This window comes from Mustela nigripes, chromosome 3, assembly GCF_022355385.1.
Source record: "Mustela nigripes isolate SB6536 chromosome 3, MUSNIG.SB6536, whole genome shotgun sequence".
Taxonomy (NCBI): Eukaryota; Metazoa; Chordata; class Mammalia; order Carnivora; family Mustelidae; genus Mustela; species Mustela nigripes.
In genome coordinates, this window is record NC_081559.1 from 690,622 (window position 1) to 714,102 (window position 23,481).

General features: G+C 39.4%; 1 protein-coding gene across 5 annotated transcripts in view; it reads right to left on the reverse strand.

Moving 5' to 3' along the window:
* TFPI (tissue factor pathway inhibitor) overlaps positions 1-23,481 on the reverse strand; it is a 65,065-nt gene that overhangs the window by 18,199 nt on the left and 23,385 nt on the right. For 3 of the 5 annotated variants that reach the window (XM_059393005.1, XM_059393006.1, XM_059393008.1), the window contains exons 3-7: positions 20,439-20,558; positions 13,889-14,086; positions 7,047-7,085; positions 3,256-3,432; positions 1,974-2,156 (exon numbers count right to left, since the gene is read on the reverse strand). In XM_059393005.1, coding sequence (XP_059248988.1) covers positions 1,974-2,156; positions 3,256-3,432; positions 7,047-7,085; positions 13,889-14,086; positions 20,439-20,556 — 715 coding nt within the window. In that variant the 5' untranslated portion in view covers positions 20,557-20,558. Of the gene's footprint in view, positions 1-132; positions 300-1,973; positions 2,157-3,255; positions 3,433-7,046; positions 7,086-13,888; positions 14,087-20,438; positions 20,559-23,481 lie in introns of those variants that run through there. The other 2 variants (XM_059393009.1, XM_059393007.1) reach the window with 2 other exon arrangements.

Consider the following 23,481-nt stretch of genomic DNA (forward strand, 5'->3'; position numbering starts at 1 on the left):
ATAAAAGTTTAAGGCAAAACTTTCTCATAACTTATTCCATCTCATAACTGATTCATTATGATAAATCAATACAGACCTCTATTTGAATTAGTGAAGCATTCCAAACAAAAAATATTGAAACATATTGAAAACTGATTTCATGCATGATTTTATTAGTAGACATATCGTATCACATGTCTCTTTAAATGCATTAAGTTTGTTACTCTAAACTTTCCCATCTTTCACACAGTAAGGTTTAGCGCACTTTTCAACATGGCACACTTAGCCGGATAAAAAAAATGTCACTGAAAGACACAGGGCTGGAAGGACACAAAGAAACAATGCAATGAAATTACTTAATTTCACAGATAATAAATCAGAATTACCAAGATATTTACTATTATCATTATTACAAACAAAGTAGCGTTTGAAAACTAGACGTAACTCATCAGGCATCGGACTCACTGCCCTGGTTACAGACTCTCATCTGAGGCCCCGAAGGCCTTTGAACACACAGTTTTCAAACTGCCTCTGAAGTTCTGCAGGGCCCTTAGGACACCTCATAGGCTGCTGGACACGGCTTGAATGCCTGCAATTTTGGGAATTTAATTCCTATGGAACCCACTGATTTCTTAAGACCTCACATTAAAAAAAACACTTTACCAAAGAAACCTTATACTCCAGATTTCACAAACTAATCCTGCTTCTGAGGCTGAGTTGAGGCAGCACGGAAGGGCAGGGACGTGGGCAGGAGGGTCTGCACTGCACGGACAGGGGCGAGGATGGACACCTGATGTTCCCTTGCAGGGCAGCGCCACGCGCGGAGAACAGGTGCGAGTTCCCTCTCGGCCTCTCCCACTCACACCGCCCGGTGCTCCTGCACACACCCTTCCAGTTCTCCCTGGGGCCTCTCAGGGCTGCCATTCGGGGCAGAAGCAAAGCCCACAGACGTGACATGGTCCCTGTGGCACCGAGCGTAGCATTTACATCCCTCCCTCGCGACAGGGACAGGGACAGGGGCAGGGGCAGGGACAGGGCGCAGCCACCACTCCTCTCCATCTGTCCGGCACAGCCACTCCCCCCCTGCCTGCTGATGTGCTGGTTGTAATGGGGGACGCTGGAGACTGTCCCCACCGATTCTGACACACCTGCCGTGGGAACCCTGCTGCACACTCTGTCTCTCTTACCCGAGGGCCACAGCTGTACGAGCTACAGAACTCTCTCAACTCTCCTCAACTTGACATTTAAAACTTGCTCGCGGACTGCGTCGAAGCAAAATCTCCAGTGTGTGAAAGAGCACATGTGATTTTTTAAAATTTAGGTGGGACCTTATAATTATCCTGTTAACCTCAAGCTCTCTTGGTTATTTTTAACTGCCTACATATTTGTGGTTTCCAGTTCTGTATTCCAATATTTTTTACTATTTTCCTGCTCTGCATTTATTGCGGGCATATTTCCTCTATGTCTACTTAAATTTGAAAAATACATTGATAGGGGATAGCCCAGAAAAGAATCTTGTAGAAATCCAAAGGACAATTCCCTTCAGAGTGACATAACCTTTGGTGATGGTTATTCAACAAATTCCTAATGTGTCCTGTGACTGGACACCTGAGACCTTGCCCAGCGCCAGGCTCAAAGAGCCCCGCGCTGCCTCTGACACAACACGGCCTTCATAATCATTTATCACCAGACGTTGATGCTGAGAGTTCTCAACATTATTTTATAAGATAAATTTGGCAGAGTTAAACATCATAGGAAAGCTTTCATGTGATATATAATCAAAAGCCTCCCTCAAAGCATACTGTAAAAGAGAGGAAAATGATCCCCCTTTCAGGATCGAAGACAAACATTTTGAATTTCAGTATCTCAACACACCTATTATAACAAGAGCATATTTAAAAAAACAAAAACAAAAACAAACTTCTAATATACATTCTACTTCTATTGTTACCATAATATTTTGGGGGGAGCAATTAAAAAAAAGGAATTCTTACCCAAAAAGCTGGGAGCCTCGGTAGGCTGGGGAGCGACGGAGTCATTCACAGAATCAACCGGGGTTACGTTATTCGTCAAATCGAGCGGCGTCATGCTGCCTCCAGAATTAATGGGCAGTGTGTTATCTGTGGAGTCAGATATGACTGTATTATGCAGGGATTGTTCCAACTGAAGAACTTGCCCTGCGAAAAACACACCATGAAAATGCAACATTGTTGCAAGTCCATGATTACACACACAGAGCAAGGCTCAGCAGGTGTGTTAAGAAGAGGAGACATCAGGGCACCTGGGTGGCTCAGTCATGATCCCAGGGTCCTGGGGTCAAGCCCTGTTTTGGGCTCCCTGCTCAGTGGGGAGCCTGCTTCCCTTCTCCTGCTCCCCCTGCTTGTGCTGTTTCTTGTTAAATAAATTAAATCTTAAAAAAAAAAAAAAAAGAAGAAGAAGAAGAAGGAGAAGGAGAAACAAAGGGAGGAGTGGGAGGAGGAAGAGGAGAGGCAGGAGGAGGAGGGAGAGTCGACCTCTACAGACACCGGCGCCTTAGTCCGCCGAGACTCTTGGTGTCGGTTTAGGTCAGATCTCATGAGTCTTGAAGGGGAGCCCCGTTGGGTTCTGTGCTCGGTGGGGAGTCCGCTTCAAGGTTCTCTCCCTCTGTCCCCCCACCAGGTCATGTGCACAGGGGCGCGCACGCACACTCTCACTCAAATAAATAAATAAATCTTAAAAAAAAAAAAAAGAGTGGACTTCTAGAAATTTTATGCACATTGCTATGTTAAATTAGTAAACAATAAATTTTCCTATTTATCCGTATCATTTAATAAGATCATATTTCTGTGAGTAACTTTGTAGTTCTTGGTTTAAAAGAGTTAACAGTCAAAGTCTAAGCCAATCCTTTAATAAATTTCAAGCTCAGGTAAAGCGGATTGATTTTAGGAGGTAGGTCCCAAAGAACGACTTGTCTTCAAACTATTATAAATCTAAGGGATTTCAGCAGTCCTAGTCTTATGCTTATGTTGTACTACAATCAGTCTCAGGAAAGAAAAGTAAATAATGTAACCTAAAATAAATCTATGGAAATAAGTTCCTCTATACATTTCTTACTTTTCTGTTCCTTTTTATTAAGTTAACACAGTGACTAACTTTTTTATCAGATTTCGTGGGTGGTCATGTATCTTCATCTGCGCGGCTGAAGTGAAAGTCTAGGTAAGCTTGCACATCCTTTAAGACCCGTCATTCTTGAAAGAATGCCTGTAAATGAAGTAAAATGAGACGGGGGCGACTTACCTAAGTCCTCGCAGGCTCTCTTGCATTGTTCCAGGGTCATGAAGTTGTTCTGATTGCCAAGGCAACCACCATACTTGAATTCTTCACATTTCTTTGTCTCATTGTTATAAAAATACCTAGTTAGATAACCTCGACAGAGTCCACTATCTTCATCCAAAAAGCAGTAATCTGGCTTATCTGGAAATTACCAAAATGTCAGAAAGCAATATGCTTTTTTGTGAATAATTGAATTATGCTGGGTGAATGTACAAAAGAACTAAGTTGAAGTTATTTAAAGAGTAAGCATGAACAGTTAAAGGTACAAGGTAAAACGAAACTTTATCCACAGCCGCACAATAGTAAAATTGTCCACTACATCTACTGGGACCTTTAGAATGAGGAAGATGTATCTATTGCACACATTGTTGCTACTGGAATTTCAAGTTCTAAATTTCTCAACATAAATTAATAGGGCACCAACTATCAACTATTTCATGAGTTAAAAGAGTAAAAGATATTGTTATTTTACCCTTGGTTTGGAAGAAATATTCAAAAATTCATAATATTACATATTATCATGGCAAAATTTTGGTTCAATTTTTTTATTTAGGCCTACATGCATTGACATTTAGGAAAGATCTAGGAATATTTCATATTTTTCAGGTGTAGATTCTCATTAGGGAAAGAAGTGTAATGCGTTGCTTCATTACAATGGTTTCAATTTTTAAAAAATATTGGAGCAGGAGCTTTGAGGCTTATGGAAGCTTTCATGGCTATTCTTAGAAGTTCCTGAATTCTTAAGCCAGAGTCTGTTTTAGGTGAGGCATGACATCCTCTGCCTCTGTGTCTCCTGTTTATCTTCTTTCCAGCATTGGAGTGACTCCAACAGAGCAAAGGCAGAAAGGAAATACATGTTCAGGGATTGGAGAGGCTTTTGAAAAAACTCTAGTGCCCATTCTTTGATAGTGGTCCAAACCAGATTAAACACAGCTGTCACAGAAGCTGTGCCACTGTGATCTACATTACAAGCCTTGTCTACATGCACACTCTGTAAAGAGGAGAATTAAACTTATTTTCAAAATGGTGATGGCAAGATATACGGAGCTTGAGTTGGGCGAGGACCCCCTCTCTCCCACTTTTCCCTGCAACTATATTATCCGAGTGGCAAAAACGAACTGTTGTGTCCTTTTACATTTTAAAGCAACTTGTTCTATCTCAAGGAAGCAACACTCAGGAGGGTTTTACTATAAAAAGTGTATATTTAATAGTGATTTCTGCAGTAATTGCAAAACTTCAGGAAGGCTGATCTCCTAGGAGAGTTGTTTTATTAAATAAACATCCTATTTTCATGTAGTATAAAATATCTATCTTCTATAACGTCTCAAATTGCCAGTGTGAAAGTTACTTTGTTTATTGTTTATTGCCTCTTGTTCCTCAAGGTGAATGTTACTATTAATCACCATATTGGCCATTTGTGGTTAAGTGTAATTTATGGGACAAGGAAAAAAACGAATTCTTTAAATTTTTGTAATACTTTTTTTTACAAGAGATTGAGGAAAAGATACATTCAGTTGCTATCATTTTTATTTGTTTTGGCCTTAGTATGTACTTTGTAGGAAATTTTAAATCATCCTAACAGAGAATATAAGAATTCTATGTTTAACAAAAAAGAGTAGGTAAAATACATTGCGTATAAAGAATACAAAACAATAGGAAATTATGCTGAGAAGTATAATTAAGAAATTGGAAGTTGCTATTATTTATGAGGCCCCATTCTAAGGACAAAAATTTATTTTAAGACGAACTTGAAATTGTACACTTGTAAAATAATTCTACTTGGGCCTACCGTTTGAAATAGGTTACAAATCAGGAAATTCATGCCCCATATTTCCCAGGTAAAGTAGCACTCGTACTAAATCTGAAACACAATCCTTACTCTAGGCTGAGTCTCAGTTAAAGCACAGAATACAGATTTTTAGAGAGAAACAAACTTCCACTGGCCACATTAAGTTTTACTATTAAGTTCTGTTTGAGGCTGCACACTTGACAACTGTCCTAAACCAAACTATTTCGAAGAGGCTGTCCTGTAACTGTCCCCGTGTTGACACTGAGAAGTCTATCATGAAGATAGCCTGAAGTGGGTATGCTTAGAGGTCACTCGAGGTCTTTGTTCTCTCATATCCGTATAGAACCCCAGTGAATAATGAGAGAAGAGGAGCTCCTAACTGGGACACTATCTACACGTCTCCCTGACGGCCCTGTGACCACCTGCTAAGCCCAGCGACTTCCCAGCCCACCTCCCTGACTCTTGATGAATGTGTTCATTCAAGTCGCCCCTCCATCTTTCTCTTGCTCTGACACAGCAGTCTCCCATCCTGGGCTCTCCTGCTTCTGTGGCATCTCCTACAAATGCTGAAGTCGAACCCCTGAGTGGGGATTCTGGAGGCGTGGTGATCTCGCTGAGCAAACCAATGTAACGAACCGAGCAGGTCATGAACAAAATTGAGGACACCTCGGTGTGCTCCTAAATATCACCGCTATTCTAGGATGCTTAAGAAATCCATACACCTACACAGAACGGAGAGCATTCTTACCTTGTGTCTAAGGAAATGTTATATTTTTTATCTTAATCAAGTTAATGCCAATCTGACAAAGCTCCTAAAAATGCTGATTTAGAACTTGTTAAAGGTAAAAGGGCTCTATTTCCTTAATGTGCTCATTTTATAGTCAGGGAAGTAGGAGTTCCAATGGCAGAAGTGATTCTTCTAGTTGGTGGCAGAGGTGCGCCCCTTCATCTACCATAGAGGTCTTCCTCATACCTACTAATTTATACTGTGCTTTGTAATGTATACGGTTATGTTTTATGTGCTGCCAATTTTTGACTGTGTGGAGCCCATAACTTTGGTAAAAATAAAATACTGCATTTTTGGAAAAATATAAATTAATTGAATTAGTAGAAGAAAAAGAATGATTGAATTCCAAATCATTACATATACATTAAATAGCATAATTTTATAATTAGTTTTATCTGCATACATTTTTTTCTTAATTTCACATTAAAAAAAAAAATACCCCAACATTTAAATGTTGGGATTTCTTTTCATGAAGATATCATCTTTTACTTGGTGGATGAAACCCGCTACTTGGAAATATCCTGCATTCTTTGATACCGCAGATAACCAATTTCATTTAATTGGGACATGGAACATTTCTGTAAAGATTAATACAATATTTATAGAAAGTTATTTTATACTTTTTCATGTGCTAATATAAAGCATTAATCAGAAAATTATTTAGTATAAATCTAAATTTAAAACCAATTAATTTAAATCACAAGATAAAAGTGTGCACACACGGTGCATAATGTTGGTGAGAGCAACCACTCCTGCCACGCGTCTGCGGTCACTGCTGTGTAAGGAGTGGCACGGCTCGGAGACACAGACCCGCTCGGGGAACTGCTGCGTGTAACTCGTGGAAGACGCACAGTGCTGAGATTATCAAGGGACTAGGATCTGAGAACTAAAGTGAGGTCAGCAGCATCTAAGTTACTGCTCAGGAGATGGTAAAATACCATGTGCACGGCTGTGGGATTTGGCCGATCTAATGCTAAATACCATGCTGTGTCAGTGCTCCAAGACTTCCCTACCAAATACCATGTACACTATCTTAAGTGCTTCATTATATCGATACAAAATAAAACACAATTTCAAAGATCATATGGATTTATGATGAACTCCATATCAAGAAATGCTAAGAATCCAATTTCTAAGTGTCTTACATAAATGCTAATTAGCATATAAATGAATGTTTACCTTTGTCCAATTTTATCTCTGTCCTAGTCTTTGGATAAACTGCAAGAAAAAACAGTAAGTGCATCAGTTACAACAATATATATAAATAAATTATATATAAATTCCAATTTAACAAACTAGGATGATGTATTTATTGCCATTAAAATTATTCTCACACAAAACGTCAACAAGTAGCTTAAATTTCTTATTTTCTCTAAAGATTAAATAATTTTTTAAATAAATATGAGGCTCTCTACATTTTAACATAATAATGTCTTAAAACCAGGGTCGAAAGTTTCTAACACACTGACAAAAGTAAGAATTCCTGGTGAACTACAACTGCTATTCAAAAGAAATGACTGAAAATCATTAAGGTAATGTGAACTATGAATTCCAGCAGCGCACTTTGCATATCAGAACAGATCATTTCTACCGAGAAGTAGCAGTGGGGGGAGAAGAAACCAGAATCGTCTCCTTTCCTGATTCCTTTCCCGCTGCATTGCTTCAACCCAATCACAAATTTTATTAAGATTTCTAAGTACAGAAGAGAAATGAAGCAAAAAATATCTGTGACATATTTTTCAGTTTAACTGCAAAGAATTAATGGAATTACTTCACTCAAGACTAGAACGCCGCTTGTCTTTAACCCACTGTATTCAAGTATAGATTCTATGTTCTAATTTAAATGAAGAGTAATGAAATGCAAATCAGCACAATTTGTGAAGTTTTAATTTGCTCAAGTGGACGTTAGGAAAGCTGAGTGATGTTTGTTGTACAATCGTTTGTTTTGCAGAGAAAAGCTTTGGTCAAGGCAGTTTATAATTAGTTGTATAGCCAGAGAGATAGGGGTTGGGGGAATAAGTTGGTTTATATTCCCTTTCAGCCAAAAATCAATAGTTAGGGGGCGCCTGGGGGGCTCAGTGGGTTAAAGCCTCTTCCTTCAGCTCAGGTCATGATCTCGGGGTCCTGGGATCGAGCCCCGCATCGGGCTCTCTGCTCAGCTGGGAGCCTGCTTCCCCTACTCTCTCTCTGCCTGCCTCTCTGCCTACTTGTGATCTCTGTCAAATAAATAAATAAAATCTTTTTTTTTAAAAAACCAACAGATTATTCTTTCCAGAATAAAACATCTTTGAAAGAGAAGGTAATAAGCCTCTTTTTAAAATTTTCCTATGCTTTATTAAATAGTCTTTAAAAAAAAACCTATATATATATACAGTATTTTAGATATCAAGGAAACCTCAGGGTCTTTCTCATTGTAAATAACCAACTGTAAATATGTTTCCATTAGATCGTGAATTGTCATAATTAGCTTATATTGAAAAATTTTAATGCACAATTAACTTGTTAGTTTTAATTTATGAGGGCAAAGAATGAATATATACAGATAAATATTATATCAGACTAGAGTGCTAAATAATCATTTTTACTGTTTTGCCTACTGACAGTAGCCATTGGATAGGAACAGAGAAATGCTTGATTTCAGTGTTCATGCAATATTAAAAGAGATAACTCGTTTGTTTTCTGATTCCATTCCAAGTTGGATTAATTTAGCTGGCATCATGTGAACTAACTCAAATATTTGTTTTGCCATGCTGGAATTTAAATATATTTGTGATACCAGTGATTATCTTTGAGGATTCTGAAAATAACATGGATACCCTATTTAATTGGTATTTATGCCAACCAGCTTTATTTAATTAATATTATGCCAGTCTGAAGAAATAGGTAAGTTTTACAGAAAATTATCCAAATTATCTTTGCCTAGATTTATTTAGAGCATAACACATGTGAATTCACATTTTAAATATCTTATTATGATTATAATATAATTAATATCTAACAAATTAATTGGTAATTACATAACACATTTTAGTCATTTTACTTACCCCCTATTCTTTCTTCATCTTTTTCTCTTATATTGGGGGCCAAAGGGTAAGAGCTTAAGACTAACTTTTAATGATCCTTATTTGTTGAAGTCAGCCTAGAAACTATTCTAAGCCCATGGGGAAAAGGACTGTACGGTCAGAAGATTCTCATTATGACTGAATAGGTCTTCATGGTTCCAAACAAAACGTTAAATAATAAAGTTAAAGAGAAAGGAGGAGTATTAACATGCTCTTTCATTCCCTGTGGGGCAAATTCCCATCTAAACCCCCCACGAAAAGCCACAAGTCCCAACCAGTCCAGCCCGTAAAACAGCAGGCAGTGTAAGCCTTTATGCCTGGGTCCTGAGTCAATGAAGTCCAGTGAAACTAAATACACTTTTAGCCACACGGAGAGGCTGGCTGGCTAGAAAACTGAATGAGAATTTGATAATTTGATCTTTACATCTAATTCTCTAATTACCCATGCTACATTACAGCTATTTTTCCAAAATTAACACTCAAAGATAATATTGTTTAGGCTATAGGAAGAAAGCAACTAACCCGAAAGATAATCATTTTAAAAGCCATGTATTTGAAGCCATTTTACAAACTTAACTTTTCTTTTAAAAAAATTATTAACCTTAATTCCATGTCTCTATTATTAGATGGGAAAATACACCAAAAATTATACATATTTGGAAAAAATTAATAAAACAACTTTATGTGCAGAAGGAGAGCTGTGCTTACACAGCAGACTAAACACCGTCGTGGTCCCTCTTCTCTGAGATACGTGGCTTGCTTTTATTCTCAAACATGCAGTTTACGAGACAGAGTTCTCACTGGTCTTCCCAAATAATGCCAAACTTCACCTTTCAAGCCTTAGTATAAAATATAAACCATATTTTGATTTTATGTTTCCTGTACTTATGGCATCTTCCCTTTACCTAGGAAACACACTCACAGCAGTGCATGAGTTTGGGGGGCGCCTGGGTGGCTCAGGCAGTTAAACATCCAACTCTTGATTCTGGCTAAGGTCGCGATCTCAGGCTCCTGAGATGGAGCCCCTTGTCGGGCTCCTGGTGGGCACAGAGCCTGCTTGGGACTGTCCCTCCCTCTCCCTCTGCCCTTCCTCTCCCGCTTGGTCAGGCATACTCTCTCTCTGTCTTTAAAAAAAAAGTGATATGAATTTCTATAATGAAATACTTAATAACATTCTGTCAACAGAATGTTAACTAATTAAAAATAATTAACACATATTAAATAAAAAACAACCAAAAATCTCTCAAAATAATCACACTGATCTTGGTTAACTATAAAATAATTAGGTTCTCAGCAAAAAGAGGGCCACTTTTGAGAGATTTCCCTGTCTGTTTCCATAATATTTATACCTAATCACAGTAACTAAGCAGCATGCTTTACATGTGCACAAAATTTAAGCCACTATGAGCATAATGAAAAAAAAAATGTATAATTTAGCAGTAGAGACATTTACAGGCACGGCAAGATAAGGGGACAGCATGTTGATGTCATTATTTTCTAATGTTTTTAAGTGCTTTCAAGCCTACAGTCACATTATTTGCTTGAAAGGATCTTTCCCATGAACAAGTGATATAAATATTAGGATAAAAGCATTAGTGACTGCGGTCTGTGTGATCACCACATCCTCAATGTGCCCAGGAAGAAACGAGCTTCAGAGAGTAACAACATTCAGGATTAAAACAAAATGAGCATTTATCCCATTTATTACTTTTTACTAAACTGTTAATCTACTCATAACATAATGTGTCCATCCTCACTGAGAGTCAGTTAACTCTGATAGTGTTGTCTCTTTCTGGATTATTCTATTCCATTGATGTCTGTCTGTCCTTATACTCACATGATTCTGCTCAATTTTGGCAGCTGTGCTATAACTGCTGAAATCAGATAAAGTCGGGAGCCCTGAGTGGCTCAGACTGATTCTCGGTCTGGGCTCAGGTCACTGTCTCAAGGGTGTGAGGCCCAGGCCCACACTGGCTCTGAGCTAAGCGCAGAGTCTGCTCGAGGTGCTTTCTCTGCTCCCTGTCCCTCCCTTTTGAAGACAAACAAAGTCTTTTTTAGAAAATGGAAATCAGATAAAGTCCTCCAAATTTGCTCTTTTATTCAGAATTATTTTAGCCATCCTAGGTCCTTTGTATTGTGTATCAGTTTCAGAATTGACTAATTAATATAGAAACAAAAATGTGCTAGAATTTGATTGTCATAGGACAAAATTTTCAGATCCATTTGTGGAGAATTTACATCTCAACTAAAGAGAGCCTTTCAGTCTATTGCTTTATACCTGTGTTCACTGAAGTCTTCTTTATTACCAATGGCTTTTTAATAATGTTTTATAGATTTCTTTGTGAATGTTTTGCACTTTTTAATTTAAACCCATCATTAAGAATTTTATGTTCCTGGGCACCTGGGTGGCTCAGTGGGTGAAGCCTTTGCCTCTGGCTCAGGTCATGATCTCAGGTCCTGGGATCGAGTCCCACATCAGGCTCTCTGCTCAGCGGGGAGCCTGCTTCCCACCCCCCGCCTGCCTCTCTCCCTATTTATGATCTGTGTCAAATAAATAAGTGAAATCTTTAAAAAAATAATAATAATTTTATGTTCCATTATTTTAAATTGAATTTTTTTAAATTTTGTCTAATTTTCTATTTGTTCACTGCCAGTATGTGTGTGTGTGTAAATATTTACACTGTCCTTTTATCCAATGAGATTTCTAAAATAATCTGCCAGCTCCTAAAATTTGTCATATATATAAGCGGGTTTTCTCTCAGTCCTGTTCCATTAACAAATCCCTGTCATTGTTTCCTCAAACTTAGGGACTTTCGCCAAATGCAGTTTTGTTGTTCAGTGACAAGCTCAAAGGGACTCTTGTTCTGACTTTTTAGCTTTTTCTCTACATATGTCCATTCTCTCCCACTTATTAGACCCCAAACCCAGTAACCTCAGTCTCCTAATGTCCCATCTCCATATTCTCTACCAGGGAGACCACCATCCTGGACTGGGGCTCCCCTCCCATAGCTGTGGTTCTGAAGTGCCTTCATGCAGAAAGCTGGGGGCCTGGACTCTCCTCACGTGCCTCCCTTCTCTCGGAGGTCACGTCCCGCACTCCCTTTTGAGCCTGCCAACAGTTGCTTCATATATTTTGTCCAATTTTTCTAGTCATTCATATTATGAGAGAAAGTTCAGTTTCAGCTACTCCATTTAGCTGAAGATAGGATTTTCTCTTTAGGTGGTTTTCTAAAGCCTGGCAGCCCCTTCTCTATCTGCTAGTTCCGTCCTCACAGTGGTTCACTACACAAAACAGCCCTCCCTCAAGCAGCGAGCGGCTTCGGAAGATGTAAGGAGATGGAAGCCAGAGCCTCGTCTCTATGTGGTAGGTAGGAGTGACGTTGTAGAAGACCGTAGGCAAGGTGGTCACTGAAAGGCCAAATAATTTTATTTGATCAAATTCTAAAGAAAAGGGTAACTTTTATACGTTGGTGAAATAAAAGAAACAGGTATGCATTACGGGAAAGACGAAAACGTTCAGGCTGCTCAAGGGAAAGACGAACATCAGAAAGAATGAGGCGAATGGGCCTCTAGCCGAGGTGCTGAACCTGCCGGTCAGCCCCGCACGGCCGGACGCTTGGCCCCACACGGATGAGAACAAGGCCCAATGAATGGGAAATGGCCTGGCGATCACCAAAACCGGAGGCCCCACAGAAGAGCCCCGAATGCTCAATCTGTGTTAGTAACGTTCCCGCACTTGTACGGAGGAGAAGGAAGGAAGAAGTGCTCAAGGGCAAAGAAATGTATTCGCTGTCGGCTCCTTCGGCTCCAGAACCTCATGGAGCCACACACGGGACACGTTCTCTCTTTTCAACACAGTGAGACTTTCCCACACGCCAGGAGCATCATGAAGCCAAGGCTATTTTGTAAAAGCTGCTTGGGAAAGCATTATCCAAGTGAGAATGCGGAACTGTCTGTTTTGCAAAAAGCAAGACACCTCGTGTTACTAAAGACGCCCACTCCATAGTGCTGCCATTTAATTCAACTAGCTCTGATAACGCACTCTGGGGAAACTGGGGCGACACACTGCAGAGATGAAGACAATTCAGATTCCTCTATCCTGTAAGTAGCTCACAATTCAGAAGAACTAAACAGACGGAAAAGCATTCCAAATTTTGGCCAGCAATTATCTGGAATTTATCTCAGTGAGATGAGATAAAACCATATTATAGTTTGTAAAATTCAGGGGCAAATGTTTTAGTAAGATTAAAGCAAAATAAAAGTGTTCCATAAAGCTTACCAGCAATGTAATACGATATACTTTGAAAAAAATATAATATATGATATACTTTGAAAAATAATATAATATGATATACTTTGAATCGTAAAACTATGAAAAGTTGGGTTTCGTAAAGTCTACATGGGTCAGTGAGGTTCATATTTTCTTTTCCACACTCTTCCATTCTCTTTAGGTAGAGAATGACTTAATTTTCATATATGTATATGAAACACATATATATATGTCTACTCTGTGATGTAGTTTAGAATTTTAGAGGCTCAGAGCGGCTTTGACAGGCGGTAGCTATCGGGTCCCTGTGCCGATGAAGGGAAAGACTAAGTCAGTGTGACTAACGATTTCCTTCCTGACAACTCACAGCTACGCAGGAGGCAGAATTATACCCAATTCACTGCAGATATAAAACCAGTGAACTTAAAGGTTTTTCTTCTTTCTTTGTTATGGAGAAAAATATAGGATGACAAATGAGGCTTAATATAATTTGTAATAATGGATATGGAAAATGAAAAGCAGTAGTTGAACATGAATGCGAAAAATGTGAAAAAAAAATTCCTTGGAATGTTCAAATAGTTCTTCTTTTCCTAAAATTACCAAATCTGTAATTAGATCCAATAACCCTAAACTTTTTTTAAAGTTAAAGGGGCTTCGAGGCTCCTGGGTGATAAGTGTCTCCAGAAACCTACCTTCTGTACATTTTTCTTCGCAGTCCTCCAGAGTTGCAAATCGATTCTGATTTCCTTCACATCCTCCATACATAAACTCCTCACACTGCTGAGTGTGGATGTTGAAAAAAAATTGCTTAATCATGGCTCTGCATGGGCCGTTATCTGGTTTCAAAGCACAAAATGAATGCAGAAGTTTCAGGGGCGGCAACTCGACATCTACAAGGTAAAAATAAAAGATATGGAACCCTTCATCCACACAGTGATAATGTGTTTTATTTCCTTTTCCATCTGTCCTGATTTTTCTTAAAAAGCACAACAGAAACAACAACACAGGCTGAAGAAACCAGGACAGGTTATTTAAAATTATCAAAAAGGTAAATAACATTTATAAACATGCCAAATGAAAAATATTCTATCAACAATTAAACTTTAAGAGTAGAATAATTTTCTAGACTAGTGTTAGGAATTTGGTTTAAACGTACACAGTCAACCAGCATGGAAACGCGTAGTCATCGTAAGGTCACCACTGTGTTGACATTGCAAGTAAGTAGAGACATCTTTTTAAGTTCAGCAGTTTTTAGGGGTAGACATTAATGGGAAGCTCTTTGATTTGCTCTCCCTAATCCACAACTGTGTCATTTTTTACATACAAACAACTTTTTAAAAGCAGCAGTATACACATGTTCGTGTATATATATACACATACGTATATAGTATTATCACACTGTATTAAGCCGTTCCCAAATTATGAAAACGCTGGTGATTAGTATTATAAATACATACATATCATGGTCCCTTCTTTTACTTACCATGGTTAGTTTTTAACAATGTTGAAAAGACTTAATACTGTCTATATTTTAAAATAAAATGAGGCAATTTTTTTTTATCTCGAGTTAGAATTTTTTTTCCCTCAATATCCAACCACTTATTTTAGTCACAGAGGAATTTCATATCTTGGGAAAGGACTTGTGTATACAGAAAACTCAACTTAAAATTTTAAGTTTTATAGAGTCTAATAATATTAATATTGGACTAATTTTAAGTAAGTTGCATTTGCTTATCGAATCTCTCAGTAAGATAGATACTGAAAATTGTGGTTGGTACTATCAGAATAATAAAAACAAAATAATATTATTTATACTTCTTGAGTATTGTCTATAATATATTTTCTAAGACTTTCAGTATTCACAACGATCACTTCTGAGGGACAGTGAAGCCTTAAAATGACCTAAGCCAATTTGCCCTTTAGAGGGCAGCAGTAAGCTGCTAAAATAAAACTGATGAAGTCTGGGCATCTTCCAAAAGGAGTTTAATGCACTATGAATTTACTTCGAAAAAATATGAATGGACGCCATCATTTAGAAATATATGAAACATTTGAAAAGAATTAAATAAAAGAATGAGTTTGTGAATATATAACCGCCTAGAAGGAAATCAATTTTGAATATCCTATAGTTTTAAAACTTGTGTGAATTTTTTGAAAGAGAAGATATAGATATCATAAAAGTTAGATTAGATAATTTTATTAAATATCTACTACCCTCCAGCTTTTGTTACCTTAATGATCTACATCGAGTTAATGTCAAGTGTGAGCCACATTTCGGTAGTGTTAGAGCTCTTTGTGATAAAATAATTGGAATTTTTTGTTAATTTCTATATGGGTCATAAAATGATAAGTAAGCCCTGAAATATTGGAAGGGTTAAAAATATAGCTTTCTATACATAAGTTGTTATTATTCATAATTATTCATTTCACAGTAATTTATTTATGAACATGTGAATTTTATCTCAACCACTCATCCAGCTTTTAAACTTAAAAAAAAAATCAAAGTTTAATTTATAAACTTTGATTTATAATTTATAATTTTGATTTCTTGGATAACTGAACTGACAATTTTTTCAGTTGAAATAAATTGAGCTGACAGAAATGATAAAACAGTAAATTTTCAGGTCCCAAATTTGATCAGGTAGAATAACATAAAACAGAGATTTATTATGACACACAGATCTTCATCTACTAAAGACACGGATATTTTCAGCACCAAACACAGTTTTCATGAATTGCCTAATTAGCAGGTTTGGCTAATGAGCAGGTTAGCTAATTATTACTAGTCAAACCTTTAACTAATGCTGAATTTTATGCCCCTGCGCACTCGTGCATTTTCAGCTTCCTATATGGTTAGGTACAAACAAAAAAATGAAATTTGTGTCTTATCTCTATGATATTTTAAAATAATTTTATACCAATTACATAGCATCCCTAACGCCAGTCAATCTCTATAACATACATGTAAATAGCTTACCAAAATGAGTCAATAATCATTTATTGACATATACAATGTTTCCTCATTTCTTTTCAATTATGTGCCTAATATTTTATGCTGATGAACTTATTAGAATATGATTGGCTTTAAAATATCTCTCCAGGCGTATCGAAAGTTTCTGGCACCTAATAATGTGGATACTCCAGAATTATAATTGTCCTTAAATGCTCTTGGATGTCCCTGAAATATTTTTTAAAATTATATACACAACTACTTTTCTCTATAGAAATTCATCATATATATATATTATAGCAATTATATACACATTATATGTAAAATAGCATTTTAGAGAGTTGGTAAAAATACTTTCCGTAGATAAATACGTGAATATAAATATAAAAGTGATTAATGAAACAATATGTGCTTTCCACTCATCACTGAAGTTACAATTGTCAGTTTGAAATAAAATATAACCAAAGCCTTTTCAGAGTAGTAGTGCACTTGCGAATAATTGTAAATCCTGCTTACATTCTCTTTCTTGAAGATTTAGAACATGGTCCCTGATATCGTGACTTGTTAAGAGCTGTGAGAAGCCAGAAGACTTTGCCTCTAAGACCCTACAGTGCACTTTACTGCGAGCAGACCCCCGGCAAGTATCAGTGTGTGGGCACGAGGTGTTTTTACACTCTACACACGTTTTTATGCGACCGATAAAAATCATCAGTTCTATAAATATCTGATCTTATAATCAGATTGCAGAATCTCAGAAGTCACATATTTAATTTTGAAAAATGAGCTAGGAATAATAGTCATCTGGTATTCTCAATGATACGGCTCTACACAATGACTTTGGAAATCCCTATAGCGCTCCTTAGACAATACGGTGGTCGCCGATTCCCACATCAACGTGACTTCCGATGTTTACAGACACAGTACCTCAGGCAGGTGCCCGCAGTGTCATTCTCTACCTGTAGGACCCCGGCGGGGCTTTACCGACTCCTGAGTTGCTGTAGATATTTACGATAACTAGTTTTTATAAACAGTAACTTATATAAGATTCTTTGTCGTTGATCATTCCTCTGGTTCTGACTTTTGATACACCTGCTAGTACTTTTCGTCATGCCGAACTTGTATTGCACATTTTCTCTATTAAGCCCAGGCCACCGAGGTCAACTTGTTATTGAGGATTGTGCCACCAGGTGGTGGTCGTCCGCCACGGAAGTCAAAGCTGTCCTTGTGGGAGTCCCACTAGCTCTTGTTTCCGCAGTGCTGTGCCCCAGTCATTTGGCGATTTTATTCTTTAGTAATCACACCAACCTTCGAAAGGTATTCTCTCCATTTGCAAATTACAAAACAGCACCGTGGAAACTGACTGCTCAGTTCACACCACGAGCACAGGCTGTAGAACTGACCCCCACCTCATTTTAGGCCAGACAGCCCCCACGCTCATAGGCAAGCGATCTCGCCAGAGATCTGCATGACCGAGATTCCTCAACGGGCATTTTAGGTCTAGCACATAAGATTTAATTCTAGAATTTACACTCACTACATTTTTTCTCAAATTGACCTTATTAAAACTGAAAATGTTTCCGCTATGAAAGGTCGGTAATTCTATAGCAACTTCCCAAGTGAAACACTAAGAACTATAGTTCATTAGTTTATTATCTATTTATTCATCTTTACCATTCGCACTTTAATGTATTTCTTGGATGAATCCCATACTAGAATACTCTTTTAAGCAGTCAGCCTGACCCGCCCTTGGCAGAGTGTCCCTGACGGCGGGGAGAGATGAAGTGTGGCCTCTCCGGTGCGGTGCCGCTCCGCCCAAAAGGGATGGGAGTCCATCTTGGTTTTCATTTCTCACCTTGGATAAATCTCCTAGAAAGTTAACAATCCTGTGTTGACCATGGGTCAGGCTCTGCGCGGTCATGGCAGATAAGATAGCACATTGGGGGGCAGTGGCGCCCCCCGGCATGTAGCCTGTGGACACTGAAGACTTACAAACGTTCAAGAAGTTCGAGGTGCCCGGAGAGCTCAGCTTGTCTGCAGGGTCAGGGACAGCTTTCCTGAGCCTCCAAATGGAGACTTCAACAAAGTGTCACTGAGGAGGATCAGCCTAAGCCCATGTAACGAGAAGACAGGTACGGGCCGTGGGATGGGGGTTTAATCTGATGCAGTCACAGGAACAGAATTGTGGGTTTTAGTGTATCATTTTTATGATTGACTTTTTGCATTTTATGTCTCACTGTCCCCTCCCCTGTCTCGGACGTTGGATAGCAGCTCATGATAATATCTGGGGACATGTCATGTCCTTCTCCTGGACCTTGTGCGGAAACCAAGAGCGTTAAGGTAACTTACTATTTAAGAGTCTACATGCTGTTTGATCCTTTCACGAAAGATCTGCTTTGTCTGGCAGCAAAGAACACAGCCAGACGCTCTCCGCCGTCTCCGTGCCGGAAAACGTGCCAGGTGCTTCTGTGCAGTTTATGTAACAACCCTACGAACAGTTTCTGCCTCACGAACGTATCAGCTAAGACACTGGGAGTCAGAGCGTTTACGCGACTCATCGAATCTACCGTGTGGCAAACCTCACGCCTGATCGTGAACTGTACGAAAGACACCTGTCTTCCTCCCAGGGCTCCCTGCAAAGCTTCTCTCTCGCTCTAAAGGAATTAAAAAAAAAAAAAGAAAAAAAAGAGCTTATCGCTAATTTTTTTTATTATCAAAAAGTTGATTGTGTTTCATCTTCCCTGCTGGTTGGACTGATTAAGAAAAAGCCTACTATTGCCTTGTGAGAGAAGTGGTAAAATGTTGCACGTTTTTCTCTAAGATGATACTGGCCTATTCCAGGAAGTGGCCACCGCTAAAAAAGACGACATGACCTTGGCACCGTGTGATCAATGGTATCTTCAAAACCACATTGATTCTGATGTGGGATCATGCTATTTCAAGATTAAAGGCAAAACAAAAGCAAAGAAACCCCAAAACTGGTTCAGACTGTGCAGCCCGTTTCGTGATCTTCATATCTAGCTTTCAGATAAAAAAAGTTTTCTTAGCCAGAAAGTTTTGTTTTGTTCTGAATTTATGGAGAGATTTTAAACTCCAGCTGAATTACGGATGGTTTATTCCAGTTTCTCGGTGGACTGTACCAGCCTAACAACGTCAAGAAGCTTCGGGTTACCGGCTTGCGTCTTCTCAGCCTAACTGAGGGACGACAGGTTAGGTGAGTACTGGGGTCCTTTCTCCTCCATCTTCAGGACCGGTTGTCTGCTGTTTTTCCCTTTTGCGACTTTATTCTCTACATTTCTTCTCTTCTCAGCTTCCAGAATATTAGAAACCTCTTTTGATAAGTGAGACAAATGAAGAATTAGAGCCCAGATTCTCATTTTATAAGACACATTATAGTGTTTACTTTGTTAAATAGTGTCTCATCTTTAGGAAGTTTTTATAACAATATTTTATTTCCAATGACAAGTTAAGTCTCCCCTGTGAAAGTGTGAGATTCTTGAGAACTTGGTCTGAGTCATCGCTGCTTCCCCAGTACCTACTGATTTCAAGCACATCAGATGTAGTTACTCCATCTTTATCAAAGGGAAGTACATCGAACGAAATCCCCCTCGAGAGTGGTTGGAGATATGAAATAAGAAAATGTGTGGCAGTGTTCCGTACGTCGTCAACATACCGACAGAGCTGTCGCTTTGGTGTGTCTGTCTCACTACTACCAATGACTCGAGATCTCTACCAATAATTTACTAATTTGCCACAAAATGCTAAGAAAGAAATATATAATAATAATCACTATACAAATTTTCCTTTTTCTGTTGCTGATTATTAATATTTTATGTTTAGATACGGAGCTTTAGAGGATTAGAACTAACTGTATTAAGCCAGATCTCCTATGTCCTGTTTGACTAGAGTCTCACACTGGACTTATCTCAGAAGTTGTTATCTTGAGAATAAGGCAAAAAGTGAATGTCTGTAGTGTCCTCCCCTTTCTCACGCTTTTCCCAGCTACAGGACGGTACCAAGGTTGACAGCTGTTTCTATAGTACTTTGCTCCTTGCAACTGTCCAGAGATACTTCTGAAAAAAAAAGAAGTCTTCCTTGCTAATGTGAATTTTTTTGGTCTAAGTTGTTTTGTTTTGTTTTTTGTTTTGACAGATTACATGTAAGACATTTTCCAGAAGGATGCCACTTCCATAGAAGCTAATTTTCCCACACAATGGAGAAAAACATATTACATTTTGGGATCAAAATTGAGAGCTTTAAGTAGCCAAAAAATATGAATGCTTCTAATATTTTACCTGTAATATCTGTATAATCTTCAGTTTCAAGGACAGCACTAAGAGGGGCAGAAGCACAATCAAGCAGTAGATACACAGACACCCAAAAAATCTGTTCTTTCTTCATTGTATAAATCATCTCTGAAATACAGAACCCAGATATATTTAATTAAAAGTTAATGTCAAATCATCTGTAGACCAGTAGGAATCTGACGCATGCCTCCAAACTTAAATTTCTATGACCCTTAATGTGTACTGTCCACAGATTCCATGAGTCCTGTTTAAAACGTGTATATAGTATTCGACACTGTAGATGCACCAATGTGCAGTGCGTACGTCTAATAATATTGAGTCAAGCAGCTCATAGTTCAAACTCGAAAATGCAAATGAAAATAACAACTGATCAACGTGCCTAAGTATCACTAAGACCCATTTTCATGTACAGCTCTATTTGCCACATCTCTCTCACATCTATTCTTTGTCAGTCAGAATTAACTATATTTTAATATTCTGGCATTTTCCTATTATTTCATTAATGCAACGTTCAATTCCTGACTTCTCTTTCCCATGGCTTCAGATCTTTTCTTCAAAAAGAAAGACATTTTCCAAAGTTTTGTCTTTATTTCCTTTAAAATATATTTGTTTGCATAACCAATTTTCTTTTTTTTTTTTTTTTTTTTTTTTTTTTTAAAGATTTTATTTATTTATTTGACAGAGAGAAATCACAAGTAGGCAGAGAGGCAGGCAGAGAGAGAGAGGAGGAAGCAGGCTCCCTGCTGAGCAGAGAGCCCGATGCGGGACTCGATCCCAGGACCCCGAGATCATGACCTGAGCCAAAGGCAGCAGCTTAACCACTGAGCCACCCAGGCGCCCCTGCATAACCAATTTTCAACCCAGATTTTCTATGAGACAGCAGACAGAACCGGAGAAAAGAAATCTGTGGCGTTCCAGCAAGTCCTTTACCCCAGGCTCTCACCCTCGATGTAGGGAGGTATCCGATTCCAAGAGTCTCACAGAACAGTGACCCTAGTGATAAACCAACACATTTACACTCTGAAGGAAACAGATTTCAGCAGGAATGAGACTTGTCCTTCAAAATGATTTAGAGACCCACAATAAAGAGTAATGGGAAACCACACTGAAATTGGTTTAGGGTCTTTCTACTCCGGATTCAGAGGCAGAAGGAAGTGTGCTCATACAGCACAGGAAGAGAAAAAGCAGCAGCATAGGAACATGTCCAGCCACTGATGTTATCGGAGTCAGGAGGGAAAGAGAAATCTTATCAGTAAACCTCACAAGTGCAAGAACAGATACTCCATCTGAAATAATCCAGAGAATTCTCCATTTACTCCTTGAGGGAATCACAGTGGTAATATCCACCATTACGGCGTGTGCAGCTTTATACTAAATAGTAAAGTAATGCCGTTTGGGTTTAAGCTTCATTAAAATCACTAGTGAAACGTACAACCTACTTTTTCACAACACTTTGTAAGTGCTAGCATGTATTTGACTTTCTGTCAGCAGCCACGCTATATACCTTCTATGTCATACCTGAACTATTTGAGTCCACAAATATATATGTAGGTGTGCATACACATACATAAATGATTTTGAAGAGTCAATCAGCTAAACTTCTAGTCTTTATCTTGTGTTTGAAAATGTAGTTTTCAGGGCACCTGGGTGGCTCAGTGGATAAGCCACTGCCTTCAGCTCAGGTCATGATCTTGGAGTCCTGGGATCGAGTCCCGAATCAGGCTTCCCTTGCTCTGTAGGGAGCCTGCTTCTCCCCTCCCTCTGCCTCTCCCCCTGCTTGAGGGCTCGCGCTCTCTCTCTCTCTCTCTCTCTGTCAAATAAATAAATAATCTTAAAAAAAAGGAAAAAAAAAAGAAAAGAAAATGTAGTTTTCAGAATGTCTGGGTGACTCAGTCAGTTAAGCATCTGCCTTTGGCTCAAGCCCTGATCCCAGGGTCCTGCAGTCCCAAGTCAGGCTCCCTGCTCAGTGGGGACTCTGACTCTCCCGCTCTCTGCTTATGTTCTTTTTTTTTTTTTTTTCAAATAAACAAATCAAATCTTAAAAAAAAAAAAAGAAAGAAAAGAAAAGAAAATTTATTTTTCAAGGACTGTTCTGTCTCCATTAGTTTCTTTCAGAGATACAACCCCGTTGTATTTTGAGTGCAAAATATGGCCTGAGTTTGTGTCCCTTCACTTAGGGAACAGGCTGAAGTTGGGTGCCTACGACCTGGATGAGAAACTGGGGTCTCAACCCACCAAGTTACTTTCTGAAAACTAGTGGCCTATAGTGTTTCATTTCAGACTTTCCTTGTTGCAAGGATCAGATCCAACAGTTCAGACAGTTTGGGACAAAAGGCCATCGGCTCATTCACACCCGAGAAGGTGGAAAATCCCAGATCGGGAAGGTTTGAGCGTCGCCGGGAGCGGCGCCGCGGGGACGAGGTTCAGTGTCCGTCAGCGCGGGCTCTCCACGGAGGAGGACCCTAGTTCCAGGGTTTTAACCTTAAAAGAGTCTTTCTTCAAAACAGTGTGACTGGAGCACCTGGGGGGCTCCGTGGGTTAAAGCCGCTGCCTTCGGCTCAGGTCATGATCTCAGGGTTGTGGGATCGAGCCCCGCATCGGGCTCTCTGCTCGGCGGGGAGCCTGCTCCCCCTACTTTCTCTCTGCCTGCCTCTCTGCCTGCCTGTGGTCTCCGTCTGTCCAATAAACAATAAAATCTTCAGAACAGTGTGGCAGCTGCTGTTTACGGACTAGGGTCCAACCGCTGGGAGCAGCTCCGAAGCTCTCCAGGTGGAGGAAGCGCCGGCTCAGGCCTGGGCCAGCGGCGGGGCCGAAAGCCGTCGGGGAACCGGGCGAGTGCGCAGGCCGCGGCGGCCTTACTGCGGGGAGGGGGCCCCGCGCGGGCCTGCGCCCCTGAGCATGGACGTGAGGCCTCCGGACGCCGCGCAGGGCGGTTCGCCTCCCGGAGAGACGGAGCGCGTCGGGCCGAGCAAACCCCAAGCCCCGCGCCTGCGCTGCGGCCGACCCCGAGCCCCGGTTCCCGCCGCGGGAG